The sequence below is a fragment of the Engystomops pustulosus genome, chromosome 5, assembly GCF_040894005.1.
Source record: "Engystomops pustulosus chromosome 5, aEngPut4.maternal, whole genome shotgun sequence".
Lineage (NCBI taxonomy): Eukaryota > Metazoa > Chordata > Amphibia > Anura > Leptodactylidae > Engystomops > Engystomops pustulosus.
Window position 1 is genome coordinate 126,062,213 of NC_092415.1, and position 21,743 is coordinate 126,083,955.

At 43.4% G+C, this 21,743-nt stretch overlaps 1 protein-coding gene across 3 annotated transcripts in view; it reads right to left on the reverse strand.

The window, feature by feature from the left end:
* Window positions 1-9,438: 9,438 nt before the first annotated feature.
* The window catches only part of GALNT1 (polypeptide N-acetylgalactosaminyltransferase 1), a 418,536-nt gene continuing 406,231 nt past the window's right edge, over window positions 9,439-21,743 (reverse strand). For all 3 annotated transcript variants that reach the window (XM_072152986.1, XM_072152985.1, XM_072152987.1), the window contains one exon: window positions 9,439-10,489. In XM_072152986.1, the coding sequence (XP_072009087.1) occupies window positions 10,343-10,489 (147 nt within the window). In that variant the 3' untranslated portion in view covers window positions 9,439-10,342. The remainder of the gene's footprint in view (window positions 10,490-21,743) is intronic.

The window sequence follows — 21,743 nt, forward strand, 5'->3', positions numbered from 1 at the left end:
TATACTCACCGCGGGTCCCCGTCTTCTTTCTTCTTGCCGCGGGAGGACAGGAAGGGGTGCGCGACCGCGTGATGACGTCATCACGCGGCCGCGCATCCAAGTTCCTGGAGCGATGTGCGCCGGGGTTGTCTTCCGGCCACATCGCTCCAGTAATAGTGCTCGAGCGGCCGGAAACGGCCGCATCGAGCACTATACAGGGACGGGCAGGAGCTTCCGGTCCGGACTGACGGAGGCCCCTGCCCGACTGCCGAGGCGAGTGTCGGGGCCCGCCGGGGCCCCAACAGGAGCATGAACATCGGCGCTATTGGAGCGCCAGGCCGGGGGCCCCCAACCAATAATGCCGGATCCAGGGGCCCGGCGCTAGCGCTCCAATAGCGCCAATGAAGATCCGGCTCTGCATCTATTATTTAATTCTATAAATTACACCCCTGGCCCTGTATACAGTTGTTCTATAAATGAATTAAACCCCCATCCTTTATATACTGCCTCTACCCTCTATATATATACTGCCCCTCCACTATACAGGGGCTTTAGACATAAATTACCCCTCTCCCCTCTATACAGTGCTTCTATGCATAAATAACCCCACCCTACACAGTAGCTGCCTCTATATATTATTATATATACACATATGCAAAACTCAAGTAAACAAGATTTTAGTTGCAGCTCCCCCCACGTTGTCCTCATGGTTTCTGCGTCTTCGGATCCCGCACGGACCAGGTGCTCGAATACTCTCAATTGTAAAGACGGAAGTGAATCCAGCGCTTAACCCAGGTTGGTAGTTTAAAATTTCATCCTTTATTCGTATAGTGCATAATCCAGTGCAGCTTAAAAATATACACGATACCGCCTATGTCACAAGTCTACAGCTGGCTTTAGACAGATAGCGTAACCATATTGCTTTGTTATGTTTGTAGGAGATGTTGCGTGGTCTGTAGTTCTTACACTGATCTGCTAGCTCTTTTAACGCTCTTTCTATAACTTCCTCAAAGGTGGTCATGGAATCTGTCCTAGATTTTGTTGGATAAAACAAAGGATTTTTAGTTGTTAGATTTGACATTTCTGTATCTTTGTTAACAATCTGTTCTGTGTCCAGTTCCAACAGATTTAACAGTGTCCTTTGTTCCAAAAAGTTTAGTCCTTGAAAAATATTGTCTTCTGCTTCTTTGTTTGATGCTTCTGTTTCGTGTTCTTCTTGCGTCATAAAATGTCTTCTCAATGTAAGGCCTCGTATGAATTTGTTTATATCTAATAGGGTGAAAAACAGATTAAACGTTTTTTTCTGGTACAAAGTTGAGCCCTGATTTCAAAACCTCTATATGTTCTAATGTAAGCGGATGTTGGGATAAATTGAGGACATCTATATCACTGTTTTCTTCTGTCGTTTGAATTACTTCTGATTGCTCCTGAGGGTCCGGTCTTGTTTGGTTGTTTTTATTCTTGTGTCTTCGTCCTCCTCTCCTTTTTCGTTTTTTTGCCCGGGTTGTTGAGGTTTTTTCTTTATGGTAATAGGATAATTGTTTGGTTTTAGTGTCTTTCTTGTTTAGTGTAGTATTGTCCATGTTATTGTCAGATTGTTCTGCTTCGGAAGAACTAAAACTCACTTTGTATTTCCTGGTTGATGATCTTTTCCTATGGCGGGATTTCAAGATTGATTTTGGTGTATTCCAAGGTTGTTCTCGTCTGCCCCATTCATATACTTGATCATGTTGGTAGTCATATGTGTCTCTCTTAAATTTATTTTTCTTTTTTTCCATAATGGTATCTTCCATATCATTTGTCATTTTAGTTAGTCGCTCCTCTACCTCACTGAATTTTTCTGGTGTTAATTGTGTTTGTAGCTCCTGTTTGATGTTTTGCAATTCTCCTTCTATTTCTTTTAGTTTGTCTTTCTAGTATGTGGTTATTAGTTTCATCAGATCCAGTGAGCATTTGCTCAATATATCGTTCCATTTTGTCACAAAGTCCTCTGTGTATATATATGAAGGAATCTTTTTAATTCTTAAGCCTGGGTTAAGCGCTGGATTCACTTCCGTATATTCACATTTACATTATACTCCCCATGTCTTCTCTGCTGGACCCTTTTATAGCAGTTAACAGTAAAATAATAAAAGTTCCCTCACCTTTCCAGAAGAACCCCCGCAGCGCTGACAGCCTGGATGATCTGTGGCTTCTCCTCTGCTCGGCTGCAGTCACACAGACAGCACGATCTATGAGTGATAAATCGGCCGTCTGTGGAGGACAGAAAGTGCAGGGATAGGTCACTCTGCCTGCACTTCTGACACTCTATGGCAGTGATGGCGAACCTTTTAGCGACCGAGTGCCCAAACTGCAACCCAAAACCCCCCTTATTTATTGTGAGGTGCCAAACAAAAATTAAAGCAGTAACTTATTGCTCGCTTTTCAACAACTTTCAAGCATATTGGCCTCCTGAAAACAGCAACACAGTAGAAAGATGGAAAATTTTCATCATTTCAGCTTCTTTCCAGTGTCCCTCTGTACACAGAGAAAATCGTGGGGCCAACAGGAGGTCCTCCAAAGTAATTCGGCCCTGTCTACTTATTCTCCCTCTTCCTTGAGTCCCAAATAGCGAAGTAAGTATCAAAATATCACTGAAAGCAGCATCTTTTAAGTTACTTGGAACTGCAGGAAGATTCTTTCAGTCCTGTCTGGTGTGCTGGGGCGATGGCCCGGGTGCCCACAGAAAGGGCTCTGAGTGCCGCCTCTGGCACCCGTGCCATAGGTTCGCCACCACTGCTCTATGGTATCGGTGCCTTAAAGGCACAGTACCATAAGGTACTGTATGGGGCTGCTAATAGCGTTTAGCAGGCTCCATACTTAGTGAACCTTATATCAATGAGGCCCCTGGAGCCCCAAAGACTCTGCCAGGAGAGACAGGAGAGGGAGCACAGGGATTCCTATAGCACAGCTCCTCTGCACATGGTCCTGACTCTCTCTCCTGCCCCACCAGCCGCTGACTGATCGTCTGCCCCTGCCATTCACTGATACATATATGTCTGTGTGAGACACTGCCGCATTATTACATAGTAAAACCTGACCTACCCGCTCACAAGCAGGCTCCGAACCATGACTCTCCACTGCGCACAAAGTGAGTCTCCGCCCAGAATTAGTACTGCCAGGTTCCGCTACTCTCCGCCTCTGAGCAGACTTAGGATCCGACGTTAAGGAATCCAGGGGAGGAGAAGGAAAGTGGGGCCCCTGGAAACTAGCTGACTGAGTAGAGGGCCGATCTATAATGCCAGACACCGGGGCCCCCATGGAGAAGACTGATCCCAGGGCCCGGCACAAGTGCTCCAAGAGCACCAATGTAGATCCGGCTCTGGTGCTACCCCTTTTGAGATTCTTAGCCAGCAGGTTGCAGGGAAAATTTGAAGTATGCTGCACACAGGAGCTGCTGCACCTCACAGATAATGTAAATATTGACTTTATTTGTTACTAAATTTGGATAAGGCATCAACTAATATTCATGTTTTTAACCTATCTAGAAAAACACACTTGCTCTGATGTGAGTTTTATGTAAAAACTTATGTTTTCATGGCCATTTCAATGCATTTTTTAAAAATAATTTGTGTTTGACACAAAGTTATATGAGGCTGTCAACTGTTATTCAAGGCAAATGCAATTGCCTGGTTCTCTGCTTTCAAAAAATATTTAGCTTTAAGGGGTGCTTGTGCTTTTTAATTTGTTTTACTGCTATATTTTGCAGGTTGTGACGGTTTAAAAATTGCTACCTGAAAATCAGATATTTAGTTATTTCAGTTTTGGTGAGATTATGATTATTTATTAATGTGACCATATGACTTAGGTCTGTCAAGATTGTCAAGGTTGTTATTAGCCAATTGTTCCATTTTAAGCCTCTGACTAGATTCTCCAATACATTCCACCAGTTCAGAGAATTTTTCACATAAAAGAGAATCTTTATTTTCTTCTACAGCTGTTTGAGATCTCTGTTCCAAGATATAAGGATCCAGTTCTGTAGATCCCTTGTGTGGTTCTGGGAACACAGGCTATACAGGCCTCAAAGTTTCATGTTTTGAGGAATTAAAGGTGTTGTAGATTTAAGGGGCTTCATATTGAATTTTTGTATTTGATGAGTCTGTTCAGGTTTTTTATGTTTATAATCATCCTGTAGGATCCATTCGGTTTCTCGATCAGGATGAGGGGGAAGTAGAACCCTTTCTTCACTTGATGAGATGGTACAGGAGAGATTACATTCTTGGTCAGAAAAGATTGTACTTCTTCCCACATGAGATGATGAAGCTGTGGAGAAGAGATTTTTGTCATTAATGTTTGAAGAGGCAGTGAGTTTTTTTTATGTTGTAACCTTCCTCCACTACGCATAGAATCCATGCATTCTTTATGTTTTGATTCCACTGGGAGGAGAAAAGAGATAATCTTCCCCCCACTCTTGCATCATTGTTTCTTGACAGGGAGGGCTGGTTACTCTGGGTGGCACTGTACCCCCCCAACCTCTACCCCCTTTGGGGTAACTCTATCGACCTTGTTTGCCTTTACCTCGGTAAGATGGAAATTTTTCCCAGGAATCTCGAAAGTAGGGTCTTCTGAGTTTTTGGTTCTGGGAACCCCATTTTTTGTCCTCCGTTTTCTCCAAGATAGTGTCTAGCTCCGGACCAAATAGGAATTCACCTGTGAAGGGTATGCCACACAGGTTTGACTTTGATCTGAAATCCCCTGACCATTGTTTTAGCCAAAGGGCTGTACAGGCTACGTTGGAAAATGCTCCTTCTTTAGCTAAAAACCTGACACATTCGCCTGAGGCACTGCAATGAGAGTGATGGCCGACTTTAGGGGAGGACGACTTTCTAGAAGTTTTTCTTTTGAGGCTCCACTGATGATTTGGTTTTCTAGACCATTTAGCCAGCAGGTCATGGTTCAAGAGAATGAAGTGGTTTCGACATTTGCCTTTAGGTTGAACACTGCTGACACCCATGTCTTTTTTAAACACACTGTCCGATTTTCGGTCCATAGGGTATTTAAGTTGAGTCGCGTCCTCGAAGGGGAGGTCATTCTTCTTGACTACCTTGGTTACCTGAACGTCAACTTTTTGAATAGAATCCCAAATCTTTGATTTTTCTTCCTCAAAGACAAGTCTATTCCTAAATCTCTGACGACTAAGAGTCCTTTTTTCTGTCTCTTTCCACTCTTTACGAATAAGGTCCTTCAGCACACTATTGACTGGAAAGACATTGCCTGGACTTAGACATCCAAAGAGCTCATCCTGCACAGATTTTGTTTCCACAGGATCTTCAATATCCAGAGTCTCTCTAATTGTCTTTAGTAATGCATCTAAGTTGTCTAGAGAGAAGAGAAAGCTAGATTCAGATTTTTTCCCCTGGATTTCCAGGACTTGTCCCTCCTCACCCCCTTGGTAGAAAGAGGAAGCAACATCTATTCAGTCTACCTATAGAATGGGTTCAGGGGTTTTCACATTTTTAGGAGGAGGTCCTTCTGGAAAAAGGGATTCAACTGTGTTTTTTTACTTCGGACTGGAAAATGGATCTTAGCTCATCCATGAAGGATGTTTTTTCTTAACGTATGATATTATCTACACAGTCCTTGCATACTGGTTTCTTATAAGAGTGAGGTAGTTTGTTAAAGCACATGTTACATCTCAGAGAATGAGTAGTCTTGGGTTTAGACTTATACTTTCTTTCCTCTTTCTTTTCCTCTTAGGAGTAAGAAGAACTATAGTATAGAAGAGGATGTAAATAATTCAGAATTCATATGTATATAATTCATAATTTTGTAACAGGTACTGCCAGGGGTGGACTGGCCATTTGACCCACCGGGAGAAATCACGGTGGGCCGATTAGTCTGGGGCTGGTCGGGGGCCGGTTGAAAAAAAAACAAACAACTTCTCACCTTTCCAGCGATCCACCGAAGCTCCGCTGCTACACTCGGTGACAGCTCCGTGGGTGCCGGCGTCGCAGAGAATATGACGTCGGCACGCGTCAGAGCTCAATAAGCTGTCACTGCTGGCCGGAGTGTAGCAGCGGAGCTTCGGTGGATCGCTGGAAAGGTGAGAAGCTGTTGTATTAATTTATTGTGCCGAGCAGGCTGCCTATATAGAGGGGGAGGCGGCAGGATGCATACTGGGGGGGCCGCCAGGCTGCACACTTGGAGGCCGCCAGGCTGTATAATTGGGGGTGGGAGAGCTTTCTGACTATATACAGGGGGTACAGGCTGGCAATATGCAGGGGGCTGGCTGTATACTAGGGGGGGCAGTTTGTCTATATACAGGGGGGCTGGCTGTATACTGGGGGTACAGGCTGGCAATACACAGGGGGGCTGGCTGTATACTAGGGGGCAGTAGTATAGTAGTTGTATTCCTGTACATATATAGTAGTTGTATTCCTGTACATAGGGGGCAGTAGTATAGTAGTTGTATTCCTGTACATAGGGGGCAGTAGTATAGTAGTTGTATTCTTGTACATAGGGGGCAGTAGTATAGTAGTTGTATTCCTGTACATAGGGAGCAGTAGTATAGTAGTTGTATTCCTGTACATAGGGGGCAGTAGTATAGTAGTTGTATTCTTGTACATAGGGGGCAGTAGTATAGTAGTTGTATTCTTGTACATAGGGGGCAGTAGTATAGTAGTTGTATTCCTGTACATAGGGAGCAGTAGTATAGTAGTTGTATTCCTGTACATAGGGGGCAGTAGTATAGTAGTTGTATTCCTGTACATAGGGGGCAGTAGTACAGTAGTTGTATTCCTGTACATAGGGGGCAGTAGTATAGTAGTTGTATTCCTGTACATAGGGGGCAGTAGTACAGTAGTTGTATTCCTGTACATAGGGGGCAGTAGTATAGTAGTTGTATTCCTGTACATAGGGGGCAGTAGTACAGTAGTTTTATTCTTGTACATAGGGGCAGTAGTATAGTAGTTTTATTCTTGTCTTGTACATAGGGGCAGTAGTATAGTAGTTTTATTCTTGTACATAGGAGGCAGTATTATAGCATAGCATGATGCTGAGCTATTCCTTGCATTTGAATTTTCACTATTCGTGTCCGTGGCCGGCGGACTAGGCTCTCTTGCATCCCAGAGGAGTGGAGACTGGATTACATGTCCAGGTGTGTGAGCGCTTATACCTCTTTCCCTTTCATTATATTAGTTACATTCTTGTTTATCAGAGAAGCTTTTGTAGTAGTTTTTTTTCTTTGTATATATAAGTCAGTATTAAAGGGGTTATGCCACGAAACAATTGACTGCAAAAAGCTGTCAAAGAGGTTAAAATATTTCAAAAATCTATTTGTAAAGGTTACCTGGAATTAAAGATACCTTTCTATTTGTTATTATGATGCTTGTTCAGCCTCTATTCTGCTCCACACAGAAGCAGATGTGGGAGGGGCCTAGCCAGGCACATGCACAGCACTGACAGCGGCAGTTATTGCACAACTCAGTACTACAGATTGCTCAGCCTTCAGAGTCTCCTTCCACCTGCTATGCTCAAATAGTCCCTGCATTTACTGATCCAATAGAAGTCCAATAGAAATGTGTCACACGCCCCATGTTAAAAGTGCACCAAAAAAAGTTGGTGTAGTCTGTCAAAGCAGTGCAGGGGGCACCAGATTCATGAAGAACGTGCGCCAGAAATCCTGAATCTGGCGCCCCCTGCACACTACACAGGACACTGCACATAGTACACATGTACTATGTATTCTCACAGCAACATGGTCGGTCAGGCTGACATGCATGGATGCATAGATAAATAGGTGACAGCTTCTCACATGTTACTGATCTTTAGCTACTTCCCTGCTAGTCAGGGACAGGGGCCCCATTGCAGGAGAGCAGTGTAACATGGAGGGACAGTGAATGGTGTAGAGTACAGAGGGAGGACAGCAGTGTAACATGGAGGGGCAGTGAATGGAGGAGAGTACAGGAGGAGGACTGCATCAGGAGAGATCAGAGCTCAGCCTGTTACTTGTGTTATCTCTGCAGCCTCCTGTGTGACCTGACTAATGGTGGAGGGAGGAGAGGGCTGCTGAATTGCTATGATCCATGTTAGGTGAGGACTCCTCTGGGCAGCAGATAGTCATGTATGTCTGCAGTTACCTTGTATCTGCTGCTGGAAGCAAGTGTGGAGCAGTGGAAATCACCTCATTCACTGGTGTAGACGGCTGAGCTCTCTGCTCCCTGTCTCACTTCCTATTGGCTGCAGTGTGTCAGGTGATCTCTCAGTGTGGAGTGATCTGTAGTGCAGAGCAGCTGGTGGAATGCTTGTGCGCAGACTCGGCCAGATCAGCTGTAGCTCAGGACGGGACACAGCTACCACTAGAGGGCGCCAGCAACCAGGACAAAAGGAGTTATCTCAGTAAGCCTGCATATTTTGTAATAAGTGTAAATGGTGAAAGTACTTGTCACAATGCATTGGACCCAATTACAGCCATTTGCTATGGTGACACAACCCCTTTAAGTTGTGTTCTTTTAGAAGCTTTATTCCTGTATAAGGGAGGCAGTGTGAGTCTTTTTCGCTGGGCTGTACATGTTGTTTTAGACCATCTATAAACAGTTTGTGTAGAGTTTAGGAACTCCACCCACATAACATGGCCACGCCTACTTGTTTTGATGACGCCCACAGAATGGGGCCACTTTTACATTTTTTCCAGGGCCACTTTAAATTCCCAGTCCGCACGGACCTCTATGGTGCCCCTCCCCCACTCTCAAAGGAGATGAGAAGGAGAGATACCCTCTCTTCCCCCTGACCTGTGTAGGGACAGGAAGAACACTGGAGAGGGATGCAGGAGGGGGGGGGGGACATTTAACCTCTCTGTCCCTGCAGAGGTCAAGGGGTAATCCTCTAGCTGGGTCGTCATGCAAAAGTTCAGTTTTAAGGCTGCAGGCAGCTTTGGAACCATATAAAGACATGGCCAACAACAAGGAAACTGGCTATATAAGGTACTTTTTGTGCTTTACAAGCGTATGGATTGCGTTTTACGCAGCGTTCTGCATAACAAATTAAACATAGTGCAAGCATTTGAATTTTCCTTACCGTGTACCGTGAACCAGAAAAAAAATTCCAATACCTCTTCTCTCCCCCTAACGCTATAGACTTCTATAAGTGAACTGTCCCTATAGTCTTCTCTTTCCCTGCATGCTGCACTCACAGCTTTTCCCTACACTCATGCGGCAAGCATAAGTGACAGATTGTACAGGAACAAACATTTAAAGTGACTAGAATATCTCCATGTCATGTACCATTTCCTCGGTTACATACTTTCACTTAAAACCACATGGCAATTTAATATTAATGAACTGATACAAAATACATATTTGTGACAAATTGAAGTTCCTTGAAGTTCAGATGGAATTCTGATTCGGCAAGTTCGATTTGATCATCGCTAAATTTTATATTCATTTTCAGAACGTTATTCTATAGAAAAAGCTGAAATTTGGCTAGAACAAACTAGATTTATTGCTCTGTAAAAAAAAAAAAAAAGTACAGTAGTATGAATTTTGGGCAATACAAATACGTGTTGCTTTTTGGACTGCTTATCAGAGTCATGGATTTGCAACATAAATTACATTATACAACACTACATTTTGTAAGCTATTATTTATCTCGAATTTTAGAAGGCAAGGTGAAAATACATTAACATGGAAACTACCTGAAGGAGGGGGGGGATATATATCATATATAAAAATCAGGATTTAGAACAAAAAACAAACCAAACCAAACTGACTTTCCTAATAATGTGATTATTAGGCCCATCAGGAAAATAAAAAAAATATATATATAAACCTGATGTTTTGTATACCAAGTTGTATTTCTGATATATGCAATTTTTTAAACCCCATGTTGTGCACATATAGAAACAATGGACATGAATTGGTGGTATTATTTGGGGATCTGCAGTTCACTGTCCTCTACAAACATGGTGTATATCATTTGTGATCAAAATTTAGAGTGCATTTTAGCATGGCATACAGCTTCTAGAGCATTCCAATGCTGAGGCTAGACATGTGGAAGCAAACTATATAGATAGGTCATTCTCCTGGGGACAAACGATAGTTTGCATTTTTGTTGAGCTCTCCTGAAAAATACATCTTGTAAGCTTCAGAGTGCACAGTCCCGATACAAGGTATACCACTCCACATCCTCAGCAGGGGGCTATTTTACTGCTTCCCAGAAAACCTTAGCTGTTATGTGCCCCTACATTTTACTAAGAGTAGAAAACAATTTCCTGCCCATCTCTGGATGCTCACGGATGTGCAAGTTACATGTGCAGAGGTAGAGCAGTCAATTCCTTTAGTTAATTAAATATTTATTTTCTCAAGTTGTTTGCCAGTGATGAGATATCTTAAAAGTTTTCTGGAAGTGTAACATTACGCAAAAGCCACTGCTGAGAGTGACTGCCATTACAGTCTCTGATGCTGGGTACTTGACTGTCTTCTTCTGCAGCTTTATCCAGACACTGGTTGCTATTGACATGGATTAACGTTAATTTCTAGAGAAAAGAAAGGGAGAACATATGTAAGAAAGAAATGTAGCGGTAGTGACAGTAGTAGTTATACTACAAAAACTGAAATTGTGAAACTTAAAAGGTATATACCTTTAAGGCATGTACCATATATGTGATAAACTGTGCAGCGCTGCGTAATCTGTAGGCGTTATATAAATGAAGAATTATTATTGTTTAATTGATATCGTTTTCTGTTTATCCCCTGCCAGGTAGATTGAAAAAACATTCACTTGATAGCAACATACCATTCAAAACATTCATGAATATGATTGAGTGTTTTATTGTTAAAAATTACAACTCAAATAAAAATAAACTATTTAAATTAATTGTCTACAGGTTACTGCTGATGGTAGCAGTAAACTTCTAAGTATTAAAATATGTATGCTCGTACAAAGCCAGTCATCAGTCCAGGCATTCTTAGTAGCAAGAGAGGAATTTAAATGTTTTAAGGCGCAAATCCACTGTGACACTGACATCACACTGTCCCCTAAATTACATGATACATAACTGAGAAATACAAACAACTGAACATTAAATAGCTAAACAAGCAACCGGGTATAAATCGGATCCACCTATTGCATTTTTATTAACCCCTTAACAACGGCCATTTTGCACCTCCTTGACACAGCCCTTTTTTCAAATCTGACGTGTCACTATAAGTGGTCATAACTTTGGAATGCTTTACGATGTCTAGGTGACTTTAAGATTGTTTTTTGTGACACATTGTACTTCATGTGGGTTGAGAAATGTAGGCAATATGTTTATTTATGAAATAAACAAAAATTTGGCAATTTTGAAAAATACTATGTTTTCCAAATTAAAAAAGTTCTACTTTATTGAAAGTTAGTGATATCACTAAAATAACTTGATAACTAACATTTTCCATGTGTCTGCTTTAAATTGCTATCAGTGGCATAACTAGGAATGAGTGGGCCCCATAGCAAAATGTTGGCCTCCAACCATATGGCCATATGTTACATAGGGGTTTCCATTATCTCTTTCTATTATGGAGGAGATTAACAGAGACCAGCAGTAGATGGAAGCTCTGCAGAAGGTTTCCTTACACCCCGTCTACTGTATTAATAGCTGTTAAAATAATGCAGATGGTGGCATGTTTTTCTGTTATAAGTAACATAGAAATTATGGTGGTCGGGAAGAAGCTTCTATTTACTGCTGGTCTCTGTTATTATTCATAATGGAAGAAGATAATGGAAACCCATTATGGTGTTGAGAATCCTACAAGGATGTATGGCCGCTCCTGCTCAGTATCAGTGTATGAGCCATGTGTCCTCATCGCCTCGTGTATTATTGTAGGATAAATGGGAAAAAGTAAATTAAATTAAATTGAAATTAAAATATCCGAGGGATATGTATAGAGAGGGAGGGTATGGACAGTAGAATCGCGCTCACCTTAAATAGCTTAAATCGAGCATAGAGATACTCCAAAGCTGCCCAACAGCTTGCCGGTATTCGCTTTATGCAAAGGCTGAACCGGTGGCACAAGCATAAAATGGGGTTAGAAAAACAAGAAAAAGGCTGGCACGGCGCTATTATGGAGAGAGTCTTCTGGTAAGTTTAAATTGTTTATTCCAAAACAATAAATAAAATTTAAATAAACAATTTAAACTTACCAGAAGAATCTCTCCATAATAGCGCCGTGCCAGCCTTTTTCTTGGTTTTCTAACCCCATTTTACATTTATAAAGTGTCTGCGCCAGTTTTTTGTCGAGGCAGCTCTGTGTCCGACAAGACAAAAAATTATGCACCTAAAGGGGCCGTTACTGCTTAGTCTGAATGTGCGCCACATTTATTATTGATGTGCTCCACAATTGAGTCCTGGGTCCTAGATACATACGTATGTCAGGTGCTGCAGAACCTCATATTAATGCAGAAATATAGTGGTGGGGGAAGATATGTGGTAATGATGCAGAAGGGCATGTATCTCTTTTAGGGACAAACTACGGAGAGCCTCAGTGTCCTGTGTGCAGGAGCAGCTAAGTTGTTAAGGCAGAGTGTGACAGGAAGACACTGGGGGGAAGGAGGACTTATCTCTGGCTGATTTCCGGTCTGCTATGGAGGAGGCTACTTCTATTCAGGTGCTGACTTCACCCACCCATCAAGCTGAGTCTCCTATGCTGCTGACATGCAGAGCGGGGATTGGCTACAGTTAAGGCAAACCTAGCTGATAGATCAAGTCCTGTTATTTCTACTTGCTTATTTTCCTAAAAGTACAGAGAAAACATTTTAAGATGGCACTAGCATCGTGGACCGCACCTAAAAAAACTTTGAGGCTGAGGAATTTCAGGAAAGGTGACGCCAACATGAGACAGCTAAAAACTCTCCAATCAAAAAGATATGTTATGCTTTGTATGCTCCTTCTTTTCTAATTTTTCCTACTTTTCTAAATACAGTCATGGTCAAAAGTTTTGAGAATGACACAAGTATCATATTTTCACATGATCTGTTGCCCTCTCGTTTTTATGTGTGTTTGTCAGATGTTTTTTTCACATACAGAAATACAAGTGCAATCATATTATGAGTAACAAAAGCTTTAATTGACAGAAGGAGTTAATGCAGTCTAATGAAGTCTATATTTGCAGTGTTGACCCTTCTTCTTCAGGACCTTTGGAATTCTCCCTGGCATGCTTTCAATTAACTTCTGGACCAAATCCTGACTGATAGCAATCCATTCTTGCACAATCAGTGCTTGCATTTTGTCACAATTTGTTGGTTTTTGTTGTCCACCTGTCTCTTGATGATTGACCACAAGTTCTCAATGGGATTAAGATCTGGGGAGTTTCCAGGCCATGGACTTAAAATCTCTATGTTTTGTTCCCTGGGCCATTTAGTTATCACTTTTGCTTCATGACAAGGTGCTTCATCATGCTGGAAAAGGCATTGTTGATCACCAAACTGCTCTTGGACGGTTGGGAGAAGTTGCTCTTGGAGGACATTCTGGTACCATTCTTCATTCATGGATGTGTTTTTAGGCAAGACTGTGAGAGCCGATTCCCTTGGCTGGGAAGCAACCCCACACATGAATGGTTGCAGGACGCTTAACAGTTGGCATGAGACAAGACTGAACGGATCACTGACCTTGTCTTCTCCAAACAAGCTGTTTTCCAGATGTTCCAAACAATCGGAAAGGGGATTCATCAGAGAAAATGACTTTACCCCAGCCCTCCGCAGTCCACTCCATGTACCTTTTGCAGAATATCAGTCTGTCCCTGGTGTTTTTTCTGGAGAGAAGTGGCTTCTTTGCTGCCCTCCTTAATACCAGGCCTTGCTCCAAGAATCTCTGCCTCACAGTGCACGCAGATGCACTCACACCTGCCTGCTGCCATTCCTGAGCAAGCTCGGCACTGCTGGTAGCCCGATCCCAAAGCTTAAACACTTTGAAGAGACGGTCCTGGCGCTTGCTGGTCCATCTTGGGCACCCTGGAACCTTTTTGGCAACAATGGAACTTCTCTCCTTGAATTCCTTTATGATGCGACAGATTGTTAACTGATGTGCAATCTTTGTAGCTGCGATACTCTTCCCTGTTAGGCCAGTTTTGTGCAGTGCAAGGTTGACTGCACGTCTTTCTTTAGAGATAACCATGGTTAACAGGAAAGAAACAAGGATGCCAAGCACCAGCCTCTGTTTAAGTGTCCTGTTGTGTGATTCTTACTTAATCATGACAGAATGATTTCCAGCCCTGTCCTCATCAACACCCACAACTGTGTTAATGGAGCAATCACTGAAACGATGTTAGCTGCTCCTTTTAAGGCAGGCCTGCAATGAAGTTGAAATGTGTTTTGGGGGAAAAAGTTCATTTTTTAGGCAAATATAGACTTTGCAATTAATTGCTGCTAAGCTGATCACTCTTTATAACATTCTGTAGTATATGCAAATTGCCATTATAAAACCTGATGCAGTAGACTTTGTAAAAATTAACATTTGTATCATTCTCAAAACTTTGGCCATGACTGTAGACTGATAGAACAAATAATTCTTGTGCAGTGCTGATTTTTGCCCAGGGCGATAGCATTAGCAAGTCTTGCATCAGCAGTTGTCTGAGTCATTTCCTTGCGACCATGCACAAATGCATTTAACTGATTTAAAACAACAATTGACAAACTATAAAGAGGATATCTTAAATCCTACAATAACAGTTGGAAGCACTGCTGAGATCCCTGTGAAGCAGGACCAGGACGCCCCCTCATGCCGACACCACCTGCAGCCTCGGGATCATTGCTCCCCAATTGGGACTGATCAATCCACGATCACGTTAAGTTTCAGATTACATATGTTAACCTGTTGCTTGCCTGTGACTCGAGGGGTGGTGATACTGTGGTTGTGGGCAGCTGAGAATGGAGGGTAAAATATATATAGAAACCTGGTGTCCTTTGCTGGGGTCCGAATTGTTATATAACTCTCCGTGTGATTATGTGAAGTGCCTCAATTGTTGTGAGCGCGCTTGCTGAGCCAGAACAGAAAGGGAGAGGGAGGACGTTTTAAGGTCAGACAGGATACTGAGAGGAAAAGCAGGGAAAAGCAGACACTGGACAAGTGTCTGGGATTTTGATACAGGCCGCCAGGAAAGAGGCCAGGTGTCAGGGATTTTGACAAGCAATTTGGACAAAATTGAGATCATTAAGGGGGGCCTTCTGACAAACCTCTGTAACTGACATGCGGTGAGCTAAGTCTCTGTAACCGGTGATTGGTGAGCTTGAAGGTCAGCCCTTATGCCGGTGAGCAGCTGCATCGGTACGGGTCTCGGGAAAAATTATGCTGTGATTTCGGAAGAGAAAGAATGCCCTCCCGGAGGGAGCTACTGGCACGCTAGCGATAGTTCAGAGCAGGGAAGGGAAAGCTGCACAGACAGAAGGTTGGCTTGATGTAAGTGGACAGTTAGTTGTTGAGTTAAGTAGGACTGTTGGAAAAGTGCAAAGTTGATATAATGAAACATAAGGGCTGGTAGCATTGTGATGAAAAGAAATTTAGTAGTGAAGTTTTTGGGATGTCAGATGATCTCTTGAATGTACAAGTGAGTAAACTTGATCAGATTTGCAAACAGACACTTAGAGTCTCTTGCCCATTGAAGAAAAAGAGACCGGCAATAAGGGACATTTCAAGTTCAAGTTTTTGTGGAGAGAATTTGAGAAAAAAAAGAGATATTATTATATTTTCTTCCCTGGAAAAAAAGAAAGAAAGATGGTGTCTGGAATGCAGAACAGCACCCTGTTTGACTCCACCCCTGTATCTGGTTGTTTGAGAAGATGACACACCCTACCATCCTACAGCGGTGGCCATCTTAGGACAGTTTATATTCCCATGAAGTCCCTTAAGTTCATTGCCTATTACTCTACTCTGTTGGCAGCCATGAAGGCTGGTTGAGGATAATAGTTGTAGAAAACATCTGATTTTGTTGTAGTTTAGCAGCTGAGCACCCTTGGAGATTCTTGACAGATGTCTGGAATAAGAGCCGGTAACAGGTGATTTCACCTAATTCCAGATCTCTGCTTAGATGATTCTATGCGTGGGAAGTTGGTTGGTTTATTATGGTCCAGTTAAAACTTATTTGATCCTGACCATTAGAGAAAAATTACTAAAAAGTGTTGCAATGTCTTTGGTACCTGTTTTCTGGAGTTTAAAGGCTAAAACAAGAGAGATCGGGGGGGCTCCAAAAGTCTGGGCTGCTTTGGCTGGGAATGCTGTGTCTGTTATCTCATGGCTTATGGGCTAGTGACCTTGTAAGTCTGAGTGTTCTTTTCGGACAGTCTAAAAAGACGAAGGAATTTGCTTGTGATACAAGAATACAGTATGCCCTGTTTATGCCATGTAATGTGCTGATGATGTCCCGCTGTGTACTCCACGAACAGACTAAGCAAGAACAAACCCCAGTCCTATGACCTATGCCTTTTGTTCTTTTTGACTAAAAACACGAACATTTCACTGAAGTGCACCTGATTTTTGTTTGAGATATTGCAGTCTGGCCAGAACTTTATAGGTAGCACAGAATGCTGGTCTGGAGATAGTGAAGGGAGAATCCCATATGTCTAGATGAGATAAAGCGGAGACGTAAAAGGCCATGGAAGAGTTCCACGAAAACTGTTTACAGCTTTTAGACACATGGGTTTTGTAACGGGTTGTTACCAAAGGTGTTAACGGACTAGAGACATCTTTGCCAGACTGACGCACAGAGGGACTGATAAGACTGTGACATGGGGAACAGAGACCAGGATCGGTAGTTTCACAGACCACTGCCAAAGTGACAATAACAACAGTTCCGGAAGTACCAGTCAATAGACCCAAGTGGGTGTGCTTTAACTAGCGTGGAGGAGACATTACTGAAGGGACTGAAGTGAGTGGCCACATTCTAGGAAACTGAGACGCCCCCCGACAGGGAGGGACAAAGGGGGGTGGTAACGTACGAGGACATCAGCGAGCACAACCCCAAGACAGTTAGCTCCTCTCATTGTAGAACTGATGTGGGACTCCTCCTCTGCTAGCCCAGTGAAGATCGAACCTGAAGAACAGCCGGATACATGTAGGATGCTCCATGACCTCCAAGCTGCCAATGAGTGTACTGAAGCCCAGTGGTTCCTAACCCACACACCTAACTGGCAGCCATCCCCAAGAGTGCCACATTCTTTACTATTATTGATTTAGCTAAAGTTTTCCTCTCTGTGCTACTACATGAAGATTGCCTTTTCAGATTCCCACAAGAAGGGTAAAATTTACCCAGCCAGTACTTCACGGCCCTAACAGGGATTTGAATGGCAGACCTCCCCTTACTGTTTTGTGCCTCCATTTTTCAGGTTTGCCAGGATGCATCTATTGACGTTATGTGTTTTCTGTTCCAGAAGGGTTGCAAAGCTTCCAAAGACAAGCTTCAGTACTGCCAAAAGAAGGTGGTCTTCCTAGGCCACTGCTTCTCTGCCACAGGCAGATACCTGACAGTGGAAAGAAAGCTGGCAGTCCAGAATATGCCCCTGCCCTGAGGCCCTAAGCCTCTTCACATGCTTTTAGGAATGGCCAGCTACTGCCGGCCTGGGATAAGGTCTGCTGCCTCTAGCCTGATGCTGCCCCTTTATTAACAAATTGCCTCTTCCCCATTTGCCCTTAGTTAGGAGGCAAATGATGCATTCCACAGCCTTAAGCTGGCAAATCCTGTCTGCCCCGGTCCTAGGCACACTGGACCAAACATTTTATTTTGTTTTGCACTGAGTATCTAGGCCACGCCACAGGTATCCTAGCCCAGGAACATGGTGGCCTCCCCAGTGGCCCACTATCAGGCCCGGTTAGACTTAGTGGTGAGGGGAGCCCCTCATGTGTCAGTAGCTATGCCCAAGCATCTGAGCCATGGCCAGACAGTGACTAGGTGCACAGCTCTGAATCCTTCATTTTGTCGCCAGTCTTACAGGATTCAGAGAGGGGTGATGGGGGAGGGTGCTTAGCCGAGATCTGGAATTTTTTCTCATAGATGGCTCCAGGTCAGCAGGAGAAGACTGACTGTTCTACATTAGATATACAGTGGTCAGTGGCGCACATGAGGTAGTAAAAGCAGAACCACTCCCTCCACACAGGTCAGCGCAGGAGGTGGAGTTGACGGCACGCAGGGAAGTGCTACACCCAGCGGAAGGTAAAAGGGCAAACAGCTATACTCAAGGTATAGTTCTGGGGTCTAAACATGACTATGAACCCATATGGAAGGCTAGAGATTTCCTCACCTGTGCAGGGACCCCCTTTAAGCATATCACGCTCATTGAAGAGCTCATGGATGCTCTCTTGCAGGGACCCCCTTTAAACATGGCACGCTAATTGAAGAGCTCATGGATGCTGTCTTACTTCCACAAGAAGTGGGGATAGTAAAAGTAAAAGCACACACAATGTGGCTGACAGGGTAGAAGGCAGTGGTAGAAGGCAGCTGCACAGATGGAACCCAGAGACTGTCCTGAAGTCTCAGCAGTGAGCTCTGAGTTGGAAAATTTGATCCACAGGTGTTTCAGTCCCTGTTGGCCCGAGTGTCATCAGAAGAGAAATAAGTGTGGAGGAAAGCTAGAGCCCAGATGCCGATGGGAGCTGGATGCTGGGAGAGAGGGTGTGCCTGCCCAAAGCCCTGCACCCGACAGTAAGTAAAGTAGCCCGCGGACACAGCCCGGGTAAGGTGGTAAAGACCCCACAGATGGTGACACCCAAACCGCTGTATTCTTTCCAGAGACTGCAGATGGATTTTATCCAGCTACCAAAAGTGGTACGTAGGAATACGTGCTTGTGTGCATTGATCTCTTTCCATGGTGGCAAGAAGCCTTTCCCACTACCAACGCTACTGCCAGAGCTGCAGCCAAGAAGTTGGTGAGTGAAACTTTTTCTGCAGGTTTGGACTTCCAGAGACCATACAGTCCGGTCGCAAAACCCACTTCACTGGACAGGTAAAGGCTGAACTGCACTCTTAAGTTAGAGATCCAGGAGGCCGTGGAAGAAACTGGGAACCCATGGCTCGAGTGCCTTCCTGCTGCCCTCTATTTAGTTAAGATCACCCTTAACAGAAAGACGGGAATGACCTTCTTTAACGTTGACAGCACAGGTAACCCTGTATTAGCAGTGTCTAATGTGTACTGGATTTGTGGGGATAGGACAGTCAGGCCAAGAAAAGGCAGAAAATCCAAAAGGATTCTGAAGGTCTAAGAGAGATGCACCTAGATGACAACATTTATATAGATACAGTGGGAGTATCAAGGGGGAGGGGGGCCCAGATGAGTTCAAGGCCCACAATCAGATATAGGCAGGTCTAGAGTCTATTATCCCCAGATAGCTATGAGCAAAAATGTTGATTGGGTTAACTGTTTTTATTGTAATCAACAGAGATTTGGGAATTATATTCCAGATGCTTTCCAGAACCAAATGGCTTTGAATATGACCCTTGCTGAGAAGGGAGGAGTTTCTAGGATGGTGGGAGCAGCTTGTTGCATGTACATCCTGGATGACATTGCCCCCTATGGATCCATTACCCAGGCCCTTGAAAAAATTGAAGGACTGTCCAGGAAACTCAAGAGAAACCACTTTGTGGTTGGGGGATTGGAAGGGTTTCCTTTAAGTGGGGGTGATATTGGGGATTGTGATTTTGCTCTTGTCATTTATTGCGTGTTGTGTGGTCCCCCTCATCAAGTCCACCATGTCCCAGATGGCCGTCCAGGTAAGAACCACGACAGGAGAAGAGCCCAGAGTAGAGGATGATGCTGCCTGTTGGAGAACCAGCCTGTTTACAAACCCATAAACTATGGAAACATAATTATGTGATTTGAGTATGCAGACCTTTAACCCTTTTAGTGACTGGCCTCTGGGGGATCTGGTGAAGCCATAAAAAAGTCCAGCACATAAAGATAAGGTAGAGAATCCCGCCTAGATGACAACGTTTATATAGATACAGTGGGAGCACCATGGTGGGGTCCCAGATGAGTACAAGGCCCACAATCAGATATGGGCAGGTCTAGAGTCCATTATTCCACAGATAGCTATGAGCAAAATATCGATTGGGTTAACTGTTTTTATTGTAATCAATTACGGATAAAAATTATATGTGAATTATATCCGAGATGCTTTCCAGTATCGCATGGCTTTAAACATGATCCTTGCTGAGAAGGGAGGGTCTGTAAGATGGTGGGAGTGGCTTGTTGCATATACATCCCGGATGACATGGCCCCCTATGGATCCATTACCCATGCACTTGAAGAGATTGAAGGACTGTCCAGGGAACCCAAGAGAAACTCAGAAGTGGACGCTATATCCTTTACTTTGTAGTTGGGGGATTGGAAGGGTTTCCTTTAAGTGATACTGAGGATTGTGATTTTGCTCTTGTCACTTATTGCGTGTTGTGTAGTCCCCCTCATCAAGTCCACCAAGTATCATGGGTATCAGTAGTTAGACAAGCCAAAGACCCCTTACTCAAGTTACCTAAATTTGCATAATGAAGATATCCCTCTGAGATCAAAAAGCCCCCCTGGAGTAGGGCAAGGTAGAGTAGAGATTTGATTTCTGTATGTGAAAGTCCACTAAATGGGAGCACACCCAACAGGGGTATGCTGTCATCCAACTGGTGAAGAGGAGAACAATGCACAGGGCAGATCTGTAGGTCCTTCTAGACTAAGAGTAGCTGAGAGAAATTCCAGGGTTTAGGGAGAACTGTTAAGGTAAACCTAGCTAATTAAATCCTGTCATTTCTACTTGCTTATTTTCCTAAAAGTACTGTAAAAGAGAATACATTTTTAGATGGCGCTGGCATCGTGGACAGCACCTAAAAAACTTTGAGGCTGAGGAATTTCAGGAATGCCTTAAAGGTGCGCCATCATGAGACATCAGAAAACTCTCAATTCAAGAAGATATGTTATGCTTTGTATGCTACCCCTTTTCTACTTTTTTCCTACTTTTCTATGTAGACTGATAAAACAAATATAACTCGCGCAGTGCTGATTTTTGCCCAGGGCGATAGCATTAGTCTTGCATCAGCAGTTGTCTGAGACATTTCCTTGCGACCATGCACAAATGCATTTAACTGATTTGAAAAACAACAATTGGACACACTATAAAGAGGATATCTTAAATCCTACCCCAACACAGCCAGGCAGTCTCCTCCCCTCCCTCTCTCTCCCTCCTGATAGCTTACAAGGAGCAAGTGGATGGTGCCGCCCCTAAATCCAGCCTTGCTTCTCAACGGTACCGAACTGCTGCACTGGCCATTACATAGAGGGGCGTAACCACAGCCAGGAGAAAAGAGGGGTCCGGGACACACAACTGCAACTGCTACGGCTGTAGTTACGCCCCTGCTTGCCATCATCTTTCAAAGATTCTTTCTGTCTTTAGGATGGTAGGAGGCTTATAACTTTAGGTGCGATTTTACAGATTTTCACAAGAATCATCAAAACCTATTTTCTGAGGGCCAATTTAGTTAAAAGTGACTTTATAAAGCCTAAACCCCAACAAATGATACCATTTTAAAAACTACACCACTCAAAGTTTCATGAAGGTGAAAAATTAAGGTGAAATTACAGAAATATAATTTTATCTAACATTATATTAATTGAACACTAACATTTGCACCTTCATAATGGGTTAAAAAGGTAAATGCATTTGACAATGTCTAGTGCAATTCCTCCTCAGTATGCCAATACCCATTTTGGCACCGTACACTTCTGTAAGGGCACAGGGGGGCACTTGGAAGGGAAACAGCGTTGTTTGGTTTGTGGAGGACAAATTT